The 22,533-nt window shown below is 41.2% G+C and overlaps 1 protein-coding gene across 1 annotated transcript in view; it reads left to right on the top strand.

Moving 5' to 3' along the window:
* NOX3 (NADPH oxidase 3) overlaps nt 1–22,533 on the top strand; it is a 61,584-nt gene that overhangs the window by 8,121 nt on the left and 30,930 nt on the right. The window contains exons 5-9 of the mRNA XM_073789315.1: nt 4,409–4,554; nt 7,025–7,206; nt 10,728–10,857; nt 15,986–16,078; nt 17,979–18,232. Of these exons, the coding sequence (XP_073645416.1) occupies nt 4,409–4,554; nt 7,025–7,206; nt 10,728–10,857; nt 15,986–16,078; nt 17,979–18,232 (805 nt within the window). The remainder of the gene's footprint in view (nt 1–4,408; nt 4,555–7,024; nt 7,207–10,727; nt 10,858–15,985; nt 16,079–17,978; nt 18,233–22,533) is intronic.

The following is a 22,533-nucleotide window of genomic DNA, read 5'->3' as shown; positions in this document are numbered from 1 at the left end:
GCCAGATTCTGAAATGCAGAATCAAGAAGCGCAGCCAGGATTTGTCCCAGCATCCTTCTTTCTAAAAGCTGCTTAATTAGGAGGTGACTAACTTCAGAATGACTGTTATCGCTGACAGGCAGGCAGAAAGATAGCAAGAACTGACCACACTTCCAAGATTCTCCCTCAATCACACTCCCTTTGATCTCCTGCGAAAGAAAAAGAAGGAAAGAAAGAAGGGAAAGGAACTTTCTCAGGGCAACTGGCTCTAATTGTAGCCTTTATGGTTTTTTTGTTCACTCTTCAATAAAATCTCCTTATGTGAGCTCAGAAGTTCAGACACCAATTAAATGTGCATTTGTAGTGTGTCTAAGATTGTGGCTCTCTTTTAACGTAAAAGTACTTTGGTAAGAAAATAAAATTGTGGGAAGACCCAGTCACAGCATCTTTTCGTCTGGCATTAAGGTGGGATCTGGAAATGCGTACCTAGGGCTCTTCCAAGGGCTTTGGCAGAAAGTCCCCAGAGGCACCAGGAAGAAGGAACCTGTGTAGTTGGTGACACTGGATTTGCCGTAACACTTAAGAAACCCCTTTGAGACAGTGTTGACTTTGAAAACATATTGAAACATAAGTTTCATGTTTGCATTGCTCTCGTATTGGACTCCAGCTCCCTTTTAGATTGACAGATACTCCCAATTAGCTTCAGACGGAGACACAGGAGCCAGACAGCTGGAAGGGAGCCTAGACATCAAGGTTTAGTCCAGTCCACACATTTTACAGATGAGAAAACAGGGACTGAAAGAAGTTAAGTAACTGAGAAGTATCCTCTTCAGTATTGTTTCTCCTACATGCTCATATCAAATCTAGTAACATGATATGATTTTGATGACTAAGAAAGAGGAAAATAAAACCATATCTCTATTTTATCACATACTTGAAGCAACCGTCACTGTAAATATAGCATGGCTATTCATATTAAAATAACTAAAATGTATAAAGGGAAGAATAGGAAATATAATGTCTGAAAAAGAACAAAATCAGTATCTCTCTTGGTATCTATCAAGTCCCAACAGTCCTGGATTTGGTAGCTGGGATACCTTTGGTTCCAAGCCAAGATCACAGTAAAATTAGGGTCTGATCTAAGAGGAAATAAAACATTTAGACAAACAAAATGGGCACAAGCAGTATCCTCTCTGAGAATTCCTGAGATAAGTAAAATAAGATATTCTAATTTTTATTTTCTACCTGTGAAAAGAAAACAAAATAGAGGTAGCTGGAGCAAAGGAACATTTAAGACGTGAATTTCAAAGTACATAAAAAAACTAGAAAGAATAATTTTCAATATATTCCCTCAGGAGCTACCTTTTGCAAAGCATCTTGGGTTTTCTTATACTACTTCATTAGTTTCTTCAGCTCTGTTATGGGAAACCTGGCAAGAAGAATAAATAAAGAGTTCAATATCTTTGCTCATTCAATAAATGTACTTAAATTTAGTTTATCAGTGTCAAATTCTCATGTGGAAATCAACCTAACAGAAAATAGATTGTGATCAACAACTCATTACATGGGAGAAAGATGTTACAGAACGTAGACTCTAAAAGACCTAGAATTTATCCTGTGTTCCGTTTCTGACCATCACATGTGGATTATGTAATAGTAAATACGTCACTTAATTTTTTGCTTGAAGCTCAGAATCTATTTCTGTAAAATGGGAACAGCTCCTCTCTGTCTGGTGTGCTTTAGTCCACAAAGGGAGAATTGAAGAAAGCTAGGAGCAGAGGAGTGAGGGTAAAGGGATATAACGTAAAAGGAGTATTTACACCCACCTACAAAGAGGACTCCAAAGGTCATAAGTCTTAGGAGCTATTTGACTCTAGATTAAAGACACCAGCTGAGCCATTCAAAGAGTCTAGCTAAGCCCTTAGGAGAAATTCATTTTCAGTAAACTGTAAGGGTATAACAATTATTGATTAGTGAAAAGAAGCAGTATAACTTAAAGGTCAAAAAGATGGGCCCCTGGAATCAAGCAAACAGGGTTTTATCCTACCTTTGCCATTAATGGACTACAGGTCTCTTAACTTGTTATATACTGGTCTGTAAAGTGGCAATAAGATTAATACTTGAGGATTACATGAGATCATATGCCTGAAGAATTTATAACAGTGTTTGCGGTATAATAAGTATTCAATATCTGTTAGCTATGAAAAATATTACCTGTTTTTTTCAAAACTTTAAGATACTTACCAGAAAACAGCAATTAAAAATACTGGACAGGAGCTTCCCTGGTGGCACAGTGGTTGAGAGTCCGCCTGCTGATGCAGAGGACACGGGTTTGTGCCCCGGTCTGGGAGGATCCCACAAGCCGCGGAGCGGCTGGGCCCGTGAGCCACGGCCACTGAGCCTGCGCGTCCGGAGCCTGTGCTCCGCAATGGGAGAGGCACAGCAGCGAGAGGCTCGTGTAATGCACAAAAAAAAAAAAAAAAAAAATACTGGACAATGTTTATGTTCAATTTAGCAAATAGTTCCTATTTTACATACAGCATATTGCAAGAGACTGCTGCCGGGTAAGCTTTTCTAGCTCTGTGGACGCTAAGACCAAACAAGGCAGCCCCTTCGTAGACGTGGCCGCATATAGTAACAAATGGAACTTAACGAGGAAAGACACCGCCCCTTTGGTGCTAACCTCACCAAACCCGTAAGGAGACAGTCAACAGCACAGACTCAGAAACACTATATAATATGCTTTGCCTTCTTAAGTGAGCTTCAACCAAAAGTATATTTGAACTGCTTTCTAACTAAAAGGCTGTAGAAAAATGTGTTAAAACACGTATTAGCAGGGAAAACGCTACTCCAACAATGTTGCACACAGATTGGCTCCCTGGACCTTTCTCCCTTTCTGTAATCTTATGGTCACTCTGCAGATCATTACTAAGGACAGGCTGGTGCTAAGCATGTGCCGGGTGTTGAGGTTTCAAGATGAACGAATCTTGAGGCGTCAAAGTCCATCAAGAAACGCAGGTATAAAAAAAAAAAAAGAAACGCAGGTATAAATAAATACTCAGAACCATAGTATCTGGGAAATGTCATCAAGGTATGACATCCGTGCTTGTGGAATCGAAGAATGCTTGAGAAGACAGCTTTTGAATTGGGTCTTAAAGCGTGAGGACTGCTTTGCAGCGCAGAAGAGGGAATGGCTCTGTTAAAAGAAACTCAGGTGGCAGAGAGAAGAGGCTAAACAGAAGATGTCATTTCTAGATGTATCTGATACTGGGACCACAGGAATCAAATGCCACCGATACTCACAGAACTTTCTGCTGTTCCTTTTTCCCTCACTCCCCATACCTCCAGCCAGAACTTAGAGCCGTGGAGGACCCCCAGAATTCACCCACAACTGTAGAGATTTATAATAGTAGTAGCCTCTGCTGCTTTTCACTGTGGGTGCAGGAAAAAAAGAAAACATATCAACTGGGAAATTATCTGTACTCTGGGTAATAAATTCTCATTTCACACTTGAATCTGATCCCAATGGCAAGTATCAACTGGCCACCCAGCAGGGCTTCCATTGGTAGGAAAAGACTCAGGATGTCTTTGTCTGGACGTTGTGACTGCTGGCTTCCCCACAGATTTCAGAAGACCGGGAAGAGTAGCATCGGGCACAGACTTCGTAGGCTGGATGATGCTGTGTTCTGAGCTTATTCTCTTCATTTGGAATTTAGACATCACCAATTCCCAGAATTAGAAAGCTGAATTTTCTTCTTAAGAATATACAAAGAGGCTTAGTTCCATAAATACTGGCTTATTTCAGTCCACTAGGAATAACACATGCAAGTATATGTGTGTATGTGTACATGTAGGTATATATATACATGTACACTAAAATGTATAAAGTAAGAATAAAAAATATAAAGTCTGAAAGAGAACAAAAACACTGTCTCCTCTGGTATCCATAACGTATGTCGTGTGCATATATATTAGTGTGCATGACGTACAGTATTCTAGACAATGCTTTCTTATTTCTCGGGAAAGAAGGTGTGTGTGTGTGTGTGTGTGTGTGTGTGTGTGTGTGTGTATCTTATATATATGTATAGGATGGAATACATATATATATATATATATATATATAATTAGCTTGTATATCATAATATCTATTCCAGGTCCAGAATGATTATATGTTTATAATTAAATTATGGTGAATTGAAATTTAATTTATGTGAATATAATTAAAATGAATGCTGTGAATCATACAATATCTTCAGAAGTATTTGATTCATTCCATTCAAGACACTTGGGAAAGATGCACAAATTACTCTTCCTTAGATATTACAAAAACCAGCACAGAGAAACTTGACCAGATAGGCACTGAGTTTCTGAGTAACTACCAAGGAAGAAATCCACATGGTGCATGTCCCGTATCATCCCTGGCCCGTAGCCATCCACATCTTGGCGCATTTGTGTAACCTGGAGTACTACCACTGGAGCCAGTCGCCGGAAGCAGAGGGACTTGTAGCCGCACTTTCCAAACTTGGCAACGCCCCAGATGAGACCTACCTCAACCCCATCCGGACCTTCCACACAGTGAGTTCTCCTCGCATGCCACCTGGCTGCTCATCCCCCAGATTCTTCCTTTTCTGATCCCTTTATCAGGAATACTGTATTTCAAAAGCTTTTAATGAAACAAAAAGCTAGAGAGGTTTTTATGCCAAACGCTAACGTCAATTTCACCTTTTAAAAAAGTTATTTTCTTCTGCCATCAATGTTGCTGAGAAGTTATGAACAAGAAGAAAAACCGATGCCACTTAATTAGTTTATAGCAAAAAATAGTAAATACACCTAAACAAGAAATGCAATAACCTGTTAAAACCCTAACATTTAACATTTTTTAAGTAGCTCATGATTAGATATTTTTTTGCCTATGTTAGAATCATAAAGAATGTGAAGTACCATCTAAATTCAGGGAGGAGGAATTGGATGTCTTCATTTTCAGTTTGCAGATTGTTTTCTGGATCCCTTCTCCTGTGTCATTTTTGGCAAACAGGTGACTAGCTAGTTTGGCAAATCTGATGCTGGGCAAAGCAGCTAATTCCAGAATAAGACCCGCATGGCCAGTGACATCATTAATGCTAATTAGCTGTGTGCCCATGTGGGAAACAAAAAAGAATACCCAAAGTGTAGCCACAGAAAGCCATCTGTAAAGACTAAGACATTTCTCTCCTTTAATCCACCCTCTACCTCTCTTTTCCTGATGGATTTAAACTTTTGCCATGTACTACCTACTATATTGGAACATGTATCCAGCAAGTTGACGAAGCTCAGAAATCTGTACTGCCCAAGAAGAGCCCTAAGACAATACTCTCCAGAATGGGAATTTCTCCACTACCATCTGGGCCATCCCTTTAAGTGACCCTTTTGCCCACGCAGCCTGATTTGAAGAAGCAAAATTCAAAGTCTCTTTTTAGGGAAATTCTTCCATGTCATGTCCTCTAATTATCCTAAGATGATTTTGAAAAGCAGGCCACTGATCAAGTAGAACTACATTTTCTTAGCTGACAACAATTAGAGGCTACAGATGCCCTAAGCTTGTGGGAATGGAATGCCTTTGGTGTACTCATCTGAGCTGCGGGATGTGTCTGGGCACCTACTGGGGTTAACTCTTTTCCCCACTAGGGCTCTGGAAAATTCATTGCAATACACACCCGAGAATAAATCTCAACATTTTGAAGAGACTATGTAATAAATAGCACTTATTATAAATATTTTTAAAGCAATTTAACAAGATGATTAAGCTACTCCCTATATGGTTATTTTGTAATTTTAGAAGCAATATACTATTTAAGTACTAATTAAGTTCAGGAAACCCTCTAATTTGGGATATTTAGAGAAAGATGGGTATCAGTAACACAGTGTGTACATTACAGAGTATTTCTAAAGAGACACGGTGGAATTGTTTAAGACAAATCATTGCAACTGAAACCAGTCTATAAATATGTCATGACAAGAGGGAAGTGGGGATTTGCTTTAATAAGCAAAGAAGAATGATTTGTAATTAGCACATCATATGATGTAAATGGATTTCTAAAATGCCTGGGTACACTTGAAAAAAGTCTTTTAAATGTTGTACACATACCCCTTTCAATTTTATTTCCACTGTTTGCTCTGTGAAGAAGAAATAAACAACAGAGAAGTCCCTGTCCAAATTACCTTAAGATCTCAAAGCAGCCCAAATTAATGAGATTTTACTGACAAAAGATATAGTGTGAGTTCACTGAGCTCATTGTTGTCTCAAAGATAGTAACACAATGTGTGAATACTAATGACTTGGCCAGAATATGGGAAACTCACAATAAAAACAAAATGCTTTGTGATTCACATTCTAAAAAGCTATTTAATCAACCTCTACATTCACAGGGCAGAATTCTGGCCTTTTGGCAGGGTCTGTCTGTTAAGGAGAGCTCTATCTTTATTGATCACCTGGGATTTACAAAGCCTTATTCCAAGTCTCCTGAGGTAACTTGAAAGAAATGCAAGTCATGGTCCTTCCAATTAAAAAGCGAGAGCAAGGAATAACCGCCAGGGGAACAGAGTGTGCAGCTGCTTTGTTAGGAATGCCCCTGAGGGACCTCTCCAAAACAGTGTTTATTAATGTTAAGATGCAATTAAGCATCGACATTCTTATTTTAAAAATTAAAAACTTGAAACTCGGCTTTATTTTGCCGTATTGTATCTTAAAATGCATTTTCATATATTGTCCTAATTTCAATTCAACATAATAATTTTGACATGACAATTGATTTATACAGATGGAAAAATAAATGTAGTTAACAAAATGGCATTGGGCAAAATTTGAGCAGAGTGAATTTCTACCCTCAGGTGGAGTAGAGGAGAGGGCAAGGAAGTTCCCTCTTGAAGTGTATGGGGATGCTTTTCGAGGCTAATATGCTTCTGATGAGAACATTGTGAATTGCTACCTGCTTGGACTCTCAAATATTGATCCTAAAATGGAAAAACAGGACTGAGACATTAATGTCATGGTGCTTGTTTCTTTTAGAACACAATCACTGAGTTGCTAAGGACAGTCGCGGGTATTACTGGCCTGTTGATCTCTCTGGCTTTGATCTTGATCATGACCTCTTCCACCGAGTTCATCCGGCAGGCGTCCTATGAGTTGTTCTGGTACACACACCACGTTTTTATCATCTTCTTTATCGGTCTGGCTATCCACGGGGCAGGGTGAGTCCTTACGGCGTCTTAGAAAGTCTTTTAGATGGAAAAACATGACATTCAAGACTAATGGACACATAGAATGTATGAAAAAAGCACATTCTCTGTGCCAAACACCTTTTTAATAATACTGAAAATAAGCAACGTAGATGGTGAAGGATTATACTTTTCCTAGCTAACTCTGTTGGAGAGTCTTGACATGTATATAAGAATTTTAATGAATGCTGAGTAACAATAGATCTCTGTTTCATTCAGAACCTATTTTCATGATCCAATTTATATGGGATTCGTTGGGATATATATTTTTGACACCCAGAGTTTACTTCTGCTTGACCAAAATCATCCCAGTGTCGGGGAGGGGACAGTGTGTGAGATAGCCAATCTGACCTAGGCTCTGCCACTGGTCTTGAGTGACCATGTGCAAGGCTTTCAATTCCCTGAACCTCAGTTTCCCCGTCTGACCTCTAGGAATCCTTTTTCCTCAAATATCCAATAAAATGCTGTGCTGGCATTCAACACCCACCTGATAACTCTTAATTCCTTCATCAGGAAGCTAGAGCAGCAGCATCTGAAGTATAGCACCTTCAAAGGTAATGTTTTCAATTCTTTAAATATTACCAAAATGGCTCTAGACCAATTAACCAATTGATGTCTGTAAACTAGGTTGTCCCATATTAATTATTTCATAAATTGATGCCCTTTTTTCCCATGTTAAATTTTCAAAGTACATTTATGTATATGCATGATCAATTTGACCTTGAAAACCGTCCTGTCCAATAGAGACGGTGCTGTTATTCCCCATTTCATAAGGAGGAAACAGATGTTCAGAGGGTTAAGTGATTCGCTCAAGATCCCAGGACAAATAAATGGCAGTCAGACCCAAGACACCGGTCTTCAGGCAACCAAACCTTTACTCGTAACAAGCGCTGAAGATTGGGTCTCTACTTTCGTGAATAAACCATTCCTCGACACTTGCAAGACCGTACCTGGTGATATTGCAAAGCCCTGTATGGCTTGCCAGAAGTTCTTCATCTGCTACCCACACTCACATGATACCATGTCCTGCACCTTGTTTTCCCACCACGGCAGCTGCAGAGTGCAGGGGGGCCGAGTCTCAGAGGTGGGCTCTGTTTCTGCCCAGACCTGGAAGGGCAAGCACACGGCCCAAGAGGCTGGATGGCCAAGCAAGTCACACACCACGCGGTGACTGTGGATCCCATGCGGGGCCCTCTGGGAGCTCTTCTCGATCAGCACCTCCCAGCAAGTCAACTGCGTCCTCCAGTCTCCCTCCCACACTAGAAGCACCCCTCATCTCAGCCCTCCACTTCTTGAAGGGGCTCCGAGCGGCTGCCACTGCCTCTGCCCAGTTAAGAGCTCCCCCATCATCTGTCTGCTTGTCTGACACAGACATTGTAGGAGGAAGAATTGCCCCAGGGGTGTATTTTACCCTAAAAAATTGGCCATCCCTCTGCTAACCTTTAGAAACCTAGTCAGTCAATGTTCATATTGATGCTGCTGCCTGGCTAAGGGCTTTTAACTTTAAAATACCTGCAATTGACTCTTCTGAATGTGCCATCCCTCATCCTGACTTTTTGTATTTGGAGGGTGGGGTGGATGGTACGTAGTCCCCAAGCCTTCCACCCCAAAGACTGTCAGGCCTTCCTTTCTCTGCGGCCTCTTCTGCCGGTGCCAGGGTGTTAACCCCTGTAGTTCGCTTGAGAGGCTCTTCATAATTCACATGTGTCAAGAAGAACTCTTCACAAAAATGACACGTGCGTCGCCCTGATCCTTCCTCCCCGGCATTCACGCCCTGGTCCATTGTAGAAGCGCAAGAGGATTTCAATGGGCAGTGTTTCACTGGAGATATTTTTTAATATCCAAATAACATTTCATAAGATGAAATTTTTTTTAGTCATTTTAACTTAGTTGGAAGGCTTATTTTGGGATAAGGGCCTCATTTAATCTTCTCAGCGTGAAGTATTCTACAGCTACTGTTTACAGCAAAAAGTAATTTGCAAATTCTGTACAAAAATGCCAAGTAGGATTATTGGAATGTGTTAAAGCCCACTAATCTTCTTATTTTGGGATGGCATAGATGAAGACATAAAAAGTTTAAAAATTTTTAAAAAGATACCTACTGCATTTGAGAAGTGTTCTGAGGTTCCTTTAGGTAAAATAAGAAATGTTGTCCAAGGCCTGAGAACGAAGGTGTTAAAATTGACAGATTCTTTTCCTCTGGCTCCTATTTTTTATTCACCCTTCCTCTGTCTGGGCATCATTTGCTCATGGGAGATTCACAGATAGTTTTGCTCATCTAACTCAGTGGGATGTTATCAAGTTGGATGACTTCCATAAAACAGACTGGGACAAAGGCCAGGATGGCAGTTCTCCAGGCTGTTTCCAAGGGCATTGCCGTGCCCTCCTCCCAGGCCCTACGATGCAAAAGGAGACATGTTACTCCACAGGCTACCCAGGACCTGAGCTGTGTCATGCTAAATTTTCTCTGTGAGGATCACGTTCCTCAAAAGTTAATCCATGTATTTTACTCATAAACTGCTAGGAATTGAGCAACACCTGGATTACATGACCTCAGCATCACATGCTTCACAGCCTGTGCACCAGTGGGTAAAGGGAGGAATTTGTACCTAAGCGAATTGTCCAGGGTCAATGGGTACTGCATCTATAGCAAATATAACATAGCAGGATCAGAACTTTCCTGGCAGTCCAGTGGTTAAGACTCCATGCTTCCACTATAGGGGGCATGGGTTCGATCCCTGGTCACGGAACTAAGATCCCACATGCTGCATGGCACGGCCAAAAAATGAAAAAAAAAAAAAAAAAAAAAAAAAAAAAAAAATATATATATATATATATATATATATATAGCAGTACCACAGGACTCCTGATCCAGTGCTCCATTCACGAAGGTCAGCTTGCTTTTTCACTCTCCAATTCAACAATATCGTCTTGAAGGCACATTTCACACTGACCTATTTTTACCCCGTCAAATACTACGCCTGCTCTCGGTCACTGGCGGGAAAAATACCATTATTCAGGGCACTTCTTTTGACTTCTTCACTTGATAACTTCTAGGTGCTTCAGAAACTTCAGAAACAAACCAGGAAGGGTAGAAGTTCAATAAATTTGCAAAATTTCCAAATAGTACAAAGGTAGCCAATTAGCCCAAATCAGCACTCAGGACAAGACGTAACCTAATTAAAGTCAACAGTCTACAAAAGGATGTGTTCCCACAGTTTCCCTTCATTATTAATTCTCTAACACAGACGCTTTCAGTTTAACACAGGATACCACCGAGGGGTACTTCTTTTCTGGTATCTTCAGAGTTACTCGAAGCTTCTTAAATTCCTATTTTTAAAGATGCTCAGGGAAATACACCCCAGCCCAGATTTCAAGACAGTGGAAATGTTATTGCAGAGTCCGTCGTAGACTATGTATCTGTGGCATCCCAACACTGCACAAAATCAGTTTCAAATTTGGCGGTTTTGTTTTGTTTTGTTTTTAATGGCAAGTCGGATTGTTCGAGGGCAAACCGCTGAGAGTCTTCTGCTACACAACGTCACCTTCTGTAGAGAACACCTCGCGGAGTGGCAGACAGCTGCCCAGTGCCCCGTGCCTCAATTTTCTGGCAAGGAACCTTCGGTAAGAATGAGCCCAGGAGCTTTTAAAAATAGCTGTCGCCACAGTCGAAATAGCTAGAGCTTTTATATGCTTGAAAAAAGAACAGCGCATGTCACCATGAGACAAAGCCAACTCTTTATTAAGTGTGCTAATGGGGAACTCGAGTTATGGATCATTTTACGAGAGGTTGCCTGCCAAAAGCACTTTGTTCATTTTGAAATGTGTTCTTGCACTTACATTTAAATATGGATGGCTGAGAGGGTGGGAATTCAGAGCCCACCCCCCCCCCGCCCCCGAAAGCACAGTCCTGTCTCCAGAGGAGTCAGAAAGCTGTTTGGCTCACCTCCCTCTGCACTCAGCTCCCTACCCCCGGAACAACTGCCCTCTCCACTCTGAGAATTAATAGCATCCCTTCCCAAATGAACATTAGGCGACGACCAAATGAGAATCATGCCCTCTTTATAAGCTTGCCTTCTTTCTTTCCACAACTTTCGAGATGGAAAAAATTGAGTTTACGCGCATTTACTTCCTGTTCTAATTAAGCTTTTACTACTGAAATAATGAGAATATTAGCCCCAAATAGACTTAACTAGAGTAGACGATAATGTCCACAAGATCTCAAAAGTAAGATTTCCAGGGTATGCTGTAAGCATGACACTTGGTGGCATAGATAAATAGAAATAGTAATTCTCTTTGGTATCCTCACAGGTCTTAGAACAATGCAAACCTTGGGGCAGCTGGGTAATGCATGAAGTAAAGTAAATAAAGCCAGCAGATTAAAACAAGGAGGAAACAAGTACCAAAAAATATGTATCATTAAACAATGGGAAGATAGTTTTCAGTATATAAATGGTGAGGATTCGGGAAATTATGTCATCAGCATATGAAGAATATAATGATTGACTTTTTCGAAAATCCCTAACTCTATTAAATTAAGCGCTGGATTTTAAGAGTGGAAACAGCTAGGAAGAATGTTTAAAACCAAGAGAAGTGGAATGGATGTGTCCATTAGACTGTGGTTCTTTTAATGGCCGGTATAGATTGTCTCTGTCTTAAACCCAACCATCGGGAGCCACTACCCAGCCTGCATATTAATGAGGAGCATGAATGCCTCACTAAAATGTTCAGCTACAGTGTCTCCATAAAAAAATCAATACTCTCCCACACCTCATGAATACAGACTAGAGCCTGCTCCCAGAAGCGTCTGCTGACGTTAACTATCATGAGAAGGGGGGAACGTACCCACCTCCCTGTTCCCTCTCCCCTGCTATACTTCCTTGCACACCCAAACTCAGGTTGTCACTCTTTCCCATTATTTTTAATGGATCCTGATTCAAAGCGTGTGTGGGCTCTGCAATTACCGCTTGGTTGAGCTGTACGATATTCTCTCTGATGTCTTAGAGACACTGAATCCAAAAGGCATCCCAAGGACAAGTGCCCTCGCTTCACTGCACCGCACCTACCCCGTCTTTGCAGGAATCCATCTCTTCCTCTTTGCCTCTCTTAACTCGGTGCATTTTCATGGTGCTTTTCTCAATAGAATATTTATCAGTTCACCTTTAGGGGTGTACTACTCCCACGGTAGAGCTAAGGATGCTTTGTACATCACTTCATATAAACTGAACTGATCAAAGGAAACAGTTATACTTTGCAATCCCCTTTTCCCCCACTTGTCTCACTCCCCCTCTCTCTACCCAAACTCACAGACACATGCAAGACTCCAGACTCTATAGAATTCCTCATGCAAAATCCATCCCAAAAGATGCCTTGGTCTTCCTTAGCCAAAGAAGCACCTTATTTCATTTAACTGCAACATTAACAAATAATAATAGTAATAAGACTGACACTTTTTAAATTACTAGGGAATGATGTCAATGGTATAGGAAAAAGCTTTAACTGAGGTAGAGTCAATTCAGCAAACTTTTGCCGAGTGGTTATTATATTCTTGGCATCGCAGTAGACGCAGGATTCAGGGATGTGGTTTCTGCTCCTGGAAATCTTATTGTCTAGAAAAAGAGGCCATTCATAAACACATACATAAAATAAAATCAAAGCCAGCATGTTCTTATTTCTGGTAGGAATGAAAAACCAGGAGTGAAAGTGGAGGAAACAAGTTTCATTACTGCAGCTTTTAAATCAACATGGTTTTATTTCTATCATAAAATACTCACTGTACCATGACTTTTTGAGTATTTTTAGAGAAGAAAAAATAAAGCTAAAAATCCACAGGTCTTTTAACATTAAAGAAACTTAGATACTAAATAGACCTGACCTTTTATTTAATAGATGGAGAAATAGAGGTCCAAGGAGCTTTTATTTCTTACCTATGGTCACAAAGGGCATTCCTAGCAAAATCACATCAAGGAGCCAGAGCTCCTAACTCTGTGGCCATGAACTTTCACCTCTCTACTCTTTGACATTCATTCTGAATCTCTGGCCTCCTTCCACTCCTCATTTTGTCAGCTCTCTGCTGCTATCTACAGCTCTATGACCCCGACATTGTGTTTATCTCTGTGAGTAGAACTAAAACATATAAGAGCTTGGAGGGAACCCAAATAATAATTTCCTTCAATTCTCCCATTTTATAAAGCAGAAAATTTGAACATAAAAATACCCAAGATTTTCCTAAAGGCATAGGGTGAGGGATGGTTACCCCAAGACCAAAAGCCAGGTCTTCTGGGACCCAGTCCAAGTTCTACCTTGCCCTTCCCGCTCTGGGCCGTGTCTCCTTCTTGTTTTTACTTGCTCTTGCCTATCCTGGTCATCACTGCTGGGATATTTATCTTTGAATATTCATCTCTGGCCATCCTCTCCCTCCATTCCTACCTTCCAGGGGCCCCAGGAGTATCACAGTGTAACTAAACTGGGCTTTCACCTCCTGGAGCAATTTATATACTAGATAGAGATAGAGCCAAGGATTAATAGCTTACATTCTCCTCCCTGACTAACCGTACAAAGAAAAATAATCCGTTCCATTTTGTCAACATGGAAAAAGCAGAGAGCATGACTGACTTGACACCAACAAAATGAAGTGTATGATGTCGCAAACTTTCTAAAATGGGTGTGGAAGATTACTTGTAAAATTACATAGAAAGTATGGGAGTGTTTTTGCAAATCTCTCTCTAAGCTCATATAGAAAAAATTGCATCCTTGTTATCATTTCTGTAAATATCCAAGCCAACTCTCAAAATATTTTTTGGTTCATTCGAGCATAAGAGACCTAAGGATTCACTGCTTTCGTCCAACCGCATCCTTCATGTCTACCCCTTCCTGCCTCATCCCTTACTCTGATCATCATCCTTACCTCACCCACAGCATAGGTGGACAGAAGGTTTTATTCTCTCTGCTATTCTGCACACATTGCCGAACCCCACTGAGGCAGAAAAGAATAAGTGGGTCAAATTGCTTTGTGTTGCCTACATAAATCGAGCCTTTGTCAGGCAAACAAGAGGCTCCCAGGGAAAAAGCACAGAAGGTTGATGTAGGTGAGAAAAAGTGCAGTGCAAACAGACCTAGAAATAAGCAAAAGAGATTTAGAAGAAACAGGAAAGATAACAGAAGCAAAAATGATGCTGAAGGGCTTGTGTCGTCATGTCAACAGAAAAGACAGAGAAGGATAATAGATAGGGGAGTAATGAACAAGGAAGGTGATGAGTCAGTCGGTGAGGTTTTTAGTGAATATCTGAGTTCAAGAGAAGGGGACACCCTTTGTGTTCCTGAGATAGGATTCTAAGAGTAAGGTTGGTGGATTTAGAATTCCAAGGAGGGAATTCGGGGAAGTTAGAAGGCTTGGGTTCTAGTCCTGGCTCTCTTGGGACCGCCTTCTGTGTCCCTAGGCAACTCATACTCATTCCCAGAACGTTATGTTATTTCTTCTTTAAAAGAAGGACTAGACTAGATATCCAAGAACCCTTATCCTCCTAAAATTCAATGAATTAATGAGTCTCTAATAGTTTGTAAAATACGTACCCTTTCTAATGTCAGCATTGGACAGAAAGAAGCATGATGACATGGGAAGAGCACAGGCTGGGTGGTCAAGACCAGTTCATGTCTTCACTGTGCACCTTGTTTATCACCTTTGTGACCCTGGACAATTTGTTTCATCTTGCTGAGCCTTAGTTTCCTTTTCTGCAAAATAAAGAGAATATCATATGCCTCAGAAGGTTGTTTGATATCAAACCTAGATATCAAATCTTCAAAAATTTTAAGTTGCCATTCCTTGCCTTTTAGGGGAAGCACACACCTAATTCTGTAACTCAACCCACGGTACAAGAGTGGCCTGCTGGTAAACTGACCCTCAGTAAGGCAGATTATACTCATAAAAGGTTAACACAGAATGGGGAAGTTCCCTGTCAAAATTCTCCAGACAAGTGTTGAGGCTTTTGCTCTGATTCTGTAAACCTAGATTTAAAGTGTTGAAAACTGGGGACTTCCCTGGCATTCCAGTGGTTAAGACTTCGCTTTCCAATGCAGGGGGTGTGGGTTCGATCCTTGGTCGGGGAGCTATGATCCCACATGCCTCGTGGCCAAAAAAACCAAAACATAAAACAGAAGCAATATTGTAACAAATTCAATAAAGAAAGACTTTTAAAAAAATAAAGTGCTGAGAAACTAAGTTTGTTTTATTCCATATAACATTGGCTGCACGCATGTGTGGGAGTGGGAGTGGGAGGGTGGGTGTGTGAGTTGCTCTAGGCAGATCCCCCAAGTTGTGATGCATTGTTGGCCCCCAAAATTACTGTTCGAAACATTTTTTATTGAATTTTCGTGTCCTGTTAACTCAGTAATGTAGTTTGTAAGCCTTTGACTTTGGCTGAGTTTGGGAGCATTTATGACCCTATCATATATGACATAAACATCAATCTGCTTTCTATTTCTTTGCAAATGCAATTATTTCTAATTACATAAAAGCATCACTGATCAAGTAAGCCTAAAAACCAATACAGAAGGGTTTAGTCTCTTAAATAAGCTTGTAGACTTCAAGGAATAATTGAATGTTATAGCATTTAATACAAGGAGATATCTTTGTTGTTGATAACTGGCCCAAACTTAAAGGAAAATGTCTAAACTCCGTCATGTTACATATTGATTGGTTCAAATTGGAAATATTTGGATTCTATTTTCATTTCCTTTTCCTCTCTCTCTGCAGGCTTGGAAATGGGTTTTAGGCCCTGTGGTCTTGTATGCGTGTGAAAGAATACTTAGGTTCTGGCGATTTCAACAAGAAGTTGTCATTACCAAGGTATGCATGCAGGTTTATGTCTGGATAAAAACCTGAGTGTAGATGAAAATTTTTTATTAGCCCAAGTTTTTAATTTGCCATTTTTATTGCAGAACCATCTGTAATTTAGAGGCTCATCTTCTGTTCTAATAATTTCTTGTATCCTGTGCATCTTTTAGTGAGACTAATTTTACTGAAGACAGGGAGCAGGGCTCTGACTGGTACACAGAATTCTGATAAGGGTTATGGTGCAGCCCTGGAGTCATCTGTATTTCTCTTTATTTCGGTGTCTCTCTAGGGGGAAAACGCAGGAGGGCTGAGTACGCTTTACATGGGTCATAGTGACTTAGAGTATAATCACTTCCTCCACAGCATAAAAATACGAACGTTGCGAACACGCAAATAATGTTCACATATTTTCAAATACACACACTCTCACTTGGAACCACTCAACAGAAGATGCGGGAACAGTCACCCTCAGGTTCAAAGGGAGAAAGGGCACTGGGGGGGGTTCAAAATGGAGAGGAAGGGCCCTGCCCTAAGGAATGAAGGCACGGTGGTAATATTTTCCAATCTTGCCCTCCCTCCTCACCGCTCTCCAATTTTTACCTCGTGCTGGAGGAAGACCTCAGCAGATAGATCAAGAATACGTGCCTAGGAGGACTTCCCTGAAGGTCCAGTGGTTAAGACTCCATGCTTCCACTGCAGGGGTTCAATCCCTGGTTGGGGACCAGGATCAGGCATGCTGCGCGGTGCAGCCAAAAAATGTTTTAAAAAAGAATAAATGCCAAGGAGACCGAAAGCCTACCCCAGACTCTCCCCCTAGTTGTTTCAATCTCTTAAAAGAAACTCTCTGCTAACCAAACCCATGCAGCTTTGCGAATACAATATTAACAGAATACTCTGTCTCTTTAACTGTCTTCATGAACGCAGATGCACAGAAATTGCTTCATATTTCTGTTTTAAACTGCTTCCCTGTTGCTGTTTTTAAGTTAAGCACCAAAGGATATCAAGCTGTATCAAGAGCCAGACAGTAAAACTTCTGGAAATCTACTCGAGCTGTTACTAGGGAGACCATTTAACAGCAGAATCAGAACGAGTATCAGTAGGGAGAGGAGAAACTAATGATTAAAATGCTGTGAAATTCTCTTCTGAATGGAAAAATACTGTCACAGATTCTGCCCCCTTATACCTCCTGCCACAAAAGAAGACCTGGGGGCCTGGAAACAAGAGGGAAGTCTAAGAAGGGAAATTAGTTCATTGTCTCTGATAAGTAGCAAGTTATAGAGCTCTTTAAAAAGCAATAGCCTTTGCATCACGCTTTCTTACATCTAAGACTCAGAGCCTAGGTAGGAGATTGGACGAGACTTGACTAAAACCAAACCAAATGAATAAAACATTTCAGAGTACGAAGGCTGTTTTTTACTCAGAATGGAGACATACCAGGGTTAGTTCACAAAGAAGCAGGAAAAGATGCACATCATTGAAAATAGTAACAAACTGGACCTATATTTTAAAACACGGAGTTGATTCTGTGGCTATTTTGATAACTTTAAGCATGATTAAGTGCTGTGGATGATATGCTAGTTTATATTCTCTTGGGCCTGAAATTAACTGTGCTATCGAAATAGTGGCCACTTGGGACAAACAGTCACGTGCTGGACACCACTTTGCGCCTGGATGCAGCTACCCAAATTTCCTACGTAGCACGCTGAAGGAGGTCAATGCCGTTCGTGCTGGAGTTGCCATCACTTTCATGTCCGGGTTGGAACGATTCTTGAAAACTCATAAAGAATGGTCTATGTCAATCCTACCTCAGAAAAGTTGATATAAAAATTTTAAAACCTTTGATGGAATGAAGGCCATTGTCTTCGTATTTAACCTGAGTGAAAGAACCAGCCCCTCTCTTGCTGTGATTTAGGTGGTAAGCCATCCATCTGGAGTGCTGGAACTTCACATGAAAAAGCGTGGCTTTAAAATGGCACCGGGGCAGTACGTCTTGATCCAGTGCCCGTCCATATCCTCGCTAGAGTGGCACCCCTTCACCCTCACCTCCGCTCCCCAGGAGGACTTCTTCAGTGTGCACATCCGGGCAGCAGGAGACTGGACAGAAGCTTTATGCAAGGCCTTTGGGGCAGACGGACAGGCCCTGAAGGAGCCCTGGAGCCTGCCAAGGTGGGAGCCCATTTCTTTTTTATGTGTAAGTTAGAATGTTATAAAAAATAAGGTCCTTTAGTGCATCAACATGCTAACAACTTCTGCAATATCTTATTCTGTATGGTAAATTTGAATCCATTTATAAAATTTGAGACTCTCTATTAAAAAAATATAACACAGCAGATTTCCATTTGGAGCAAGTACATTTCTTTAAAAAACAAATGTTCAAGACAGGTGATGATCCAGGGAGAGGAAACATTTTGCTTTCCCAGGTCCAAAACATCACTTTGGCAAATTATAAGCAGCTTGTGATGAGTAAGGCAGCCCGGTGAACTTTTTGCTGTCACGGTCCGAGGTTTTTCAATTGTATTTGTAAAGTTTGGTCTTCGTAAAAAGGATGCTTTACAGTCCAAATTAACCTGGCAGCCTCCATACACTGGAGAAAGAGCTAAACGATTAGACTAAAGCTCAGAAAATGACAAAATAATCTGAGAATCAAGAAAGTTAGTGGTGGTGTGCATTGTCAGTCCCACATGTGTGATTGTCAAAAGTATTAATTAACCTCCACTGTGTGCCAGGAATACAAAGATGGCAAAACATTGCCTCCATTCTCTAGGACTTCTGAAATCAACACTGGTGTGCAAACAAATGATTTAATTTTGCTACAAGGATGATGGGTAGACCTGAGAAAGTGGAATAACACTGATACCATATGTAGTTTCCTGGAGTTGTCGTAACAAAGTACCATGAACCAAGGGCCTTAAAACAACAGAATTGTTATCTCTCACAGTTCTGGAGACTGCAGGTCTGAAATCTCGGTGTCAGCAGGGCCGTGCTCCCTCTGAACGCTGTAGGAAGGATTCTTCCTTAGCTCCTCCCAGCTCCTGGTGGTTTGCCAGCCATCCTCGGCATTCCGAGGCTGCGGCTGTGACAGTCCAGTCTCTGCATCTGTCATTACATGTTGTCCTCCCCTCTTGTGTCTGTGTCTCTGTGTTTCTGTGGTCCCTTCTTGCAAAGACACCAGTCACACTGGATTAAGGGCCCATCTTCCTGGATGACCTCATCTTAACTTGATTACATCTGCAACAATCCTATTTCCAAATAAGGTCACATCGGAAGATAGGATTTCAGCATATCAACTGGACTAAACAATTGAATCCAAAACAACATCCTATTCAGAAAAGCCTGGGCATGCGACAGAAGTCCCAGTGTCCTTGGCTCCTTTTAGTAAACAATGGCTTAGAATTGATTCCCACTCTTGCGGCAGGATTACACAGTAAGGACCCAGAAAAACAGGGACACACACAAAAAAATGTTGAGAAAAACTTTGTGAAGGAATTGGATATTTCAAAAGAAACATCAAGACATCCCCTCTTCTGCCATCCTTGGAGGGTATCAGGAACTGCCAAGCAGGTGACCACAGCTACAAGACTTCAGGTGGTGAACCCAGTAAGGACACACTTAGAATGGAACTTCCTAAGGGCAAGAGGTTGTCCTCCTCTATACGTCCCATGCCTAGAACAGTGTCTGACACGTAGTGGATACAGAGTAAATATTTGATGAGGAATGAATACCTGGACCCAAGATGGACGCTTCAACTCATTTAATTTAACAAATATTTACCGGTGGTAAACTAGGCACCAGAATAAATTTAAGGCACAGGATCTACTCAGCTTATTGTCCCTCCTCTGTCTTCCCATGGGACACTGAACTGTGACTATGTAGCACTGGGCTTGCTTGTGTTGGGTGGGTGGGAAGAGCCACAGTCTTCATTTCAAACACTGGTACTAAAGAGCAGTGTGATGATAAACCAAGTACAAACATCATCTATTCAGACGAGAGCCCCAAGTCACAAGACAACATCTGACTATTCCATTAAGACCTTATCCTTTTTATCATGGAAAGGAAGCCATGTAACAGAATTCTGAGGTTCAGAGTGTAGTGTGAATGCTTAAAATCAGGAATGAAAGTAAACACACATACGCACACGCACATGCATGCACACACACAGGTCCCAGCCCTCCCTTGGCATTGCCGAGGTGGATACCTTCATCCTGTTTGCTAGCCTGGTTTCTGCTCTGAGTGTATACAGTCGTCCGGCCTATCGACCAACCTTCCTCTTCACAAACCAGCTCTCATTTCAGCCAGTCCCCCAACAAGAGCTCGGGAAGTGTTTCTCCGTAGTCGGTATGCTTTCTTTCTTTTTGTTTTATTGAAGTAGAGTTGATTTACAATGTTGTGTTAGTTTCAGGTGTACAGCAAAGTGATTCCATTTTACATGTATACATACATCTATTTCTTTTAGATTCTTTCCCCTTAGAGATTATTACAAAATGCTGTGTATAGTTCCCTGTGCTATACAGTAGGTCCTTGTTGGTTATCTATTTTATATACAGTAGTGTGTACATGTCAATCCCAACCTCCTAATTTATCCCTCCCCCACTTTCCCCTTTGGTAACCATATGTATGTTTTCTATGCCTGTGGGTCTATTTGTGTTTTGTATATAAGTTCATTTGTATCTTTTTCTTAGGGTTCCACATAATATCGTATGATACTTAGCATGCTTTTATCTCCAGAGTGCATCTTCAGCGCAAGGCCTGACATGATCTGGCCCCCAGACCTCCCTGGGCACCCCTGCTGCACCACCTGCTCCCTCGCTCACTCAGCCACTCTTCCAGCCTCTTGCTTCCCTCCCACACCAAGCACACTCGCCTCAGGGCCTTTGCCGCTGCAGCTCCCTCTCCCTGGCACACTCTTCCCCCCGGTCTCTGCTTGGCCGCCCCCTCACTGCCCCCAGGTCTCTGCTCTAATGTCTCCTAGTGAGGCCTTCCCTTCCCGTTTCCTGTGATCCAGCAACCCCGACAGACACTCCACACTCGTCGTGGTCACTGTGCCCCGTGCCTTACTTTCTTCCTCTCCACCTGACACACTAAATACCTAGTTGTTTATTTGTTTACCATTTATCTCCCCACACGAGAATGGGGACTTTATCTCTTTGATTCACTTTGTTGTCCCCAGTGACCAGAACGGGCCCTAACTCTCAGCTGGCACTCAATAAATATTTACCAAGTGAATAAAAATGAGTCGTTGTACACAGTGCAGGTTCCCTTCATTTGTTAACTTCGTTTGACCTCTGCCTCTATATATGTGTAGTCATAAGAAACCCCCCAAAACCTAGAATTTGTTTAAATCGTCAGCACATGACAAATCAGAATCTTATTGAACTTCTTCGATGATTTTACCTCTCATCATTGTTTTAATTTTGGATTAAACGGAACAGTTTAGGGAGAGTACCATAATTTTTCACTGCTTTGCACCCAGAAAGGATTTAATCCAGTCCCAGGAACCTGTGAGACAAGCAGTGACTGAGGACCCCAAGAGGACATGCAAAGCTTAGTGAAGAGCAGGGAAGTTCTTCCTCTGAACTCAGGAAAAAGGACAATGAAGCTCTTTTAAAAGACTTCGCATTAGCAGATACACACTACTGTATATAAAAGAGACAAACAACAAGGACCCACTGTATAGCACAGGGAACAGTATTCAATACCTTACAATAACCTATAATGGAAAAGAATCTGAAAAAGAATAGATATATATGTATGTATCACTGAATCACTTTGCTGTACACCTGAAACAATGTAAATCAACTATACTTCAATAAAAATAAATAAATAAAATAAAAGACCTCACCTTCTGAAGTAAAATGGAGGAATTTCTCAGAGTCTGTGTTAGAGTTTTTAGCAATTTAATCTACTGCCCAGAGCCAAGGATTCCAGCGTCCGACAGCCTGGGTTCAAAGCCCAATTTTGCATGGGATCTTGGAGGATGTATGTAACACCTGCCTCAGTTTCCTCATCTGTAAAATGAAGATGACAATAATAGTACATAGGTTCTGTTTAGGATTAAATATGACAGTCCATATGAAGCCCTTAGCATAATGCATAGTAAAAAAAAAAAAGTTAGCTACTATTGTCATTGGCAAAATAAGAAAGGTCATCTACCACAGAGTCGACAGTGAAAGTGCTGATGACACAGGAGGGACAACGTGGATGAATAAAGTTCATGGGTTCAGAGAGACAAGATGGGAGGTTGATGAGGTGGTGGGTGGTGCTGCTGACAGGAGCAGCAAGGGCCAGGTGATGTGGCTGCTGGAAAGCGGACTCACTTCTAAGCTGCTTTATTAGAAACTGTATCCACATCAGACAGGAAGTAACTGAGTGAACTTGACAAATGAGAATTTGTGCAAAAGAAGCCAATTCAACATTGTGAGAGATGGAGATATTTTGGTCCAAAAAAGAACAATTGGGGTGTCATGATA

Source organism: Tursiops truncatus, chromosome 12, assembly GCF_011762595.2.
Source record: "Tursiops truncatus isolate mTurTru1 chromosome 12, mTurTru1.mat.Y, whole genome shotgun sequence".
NCBI lineage: Eukaryota > Metazoa > Chordata > Mammalia > Artiodactyla > Delphinidae > Tursiops > Tursiops truncatus.
The sequence above is the reverse complement of the archived record's forward strand: the minus strand, read 5'-3'. Positions and strand labels throughout refer to the sequence as shown.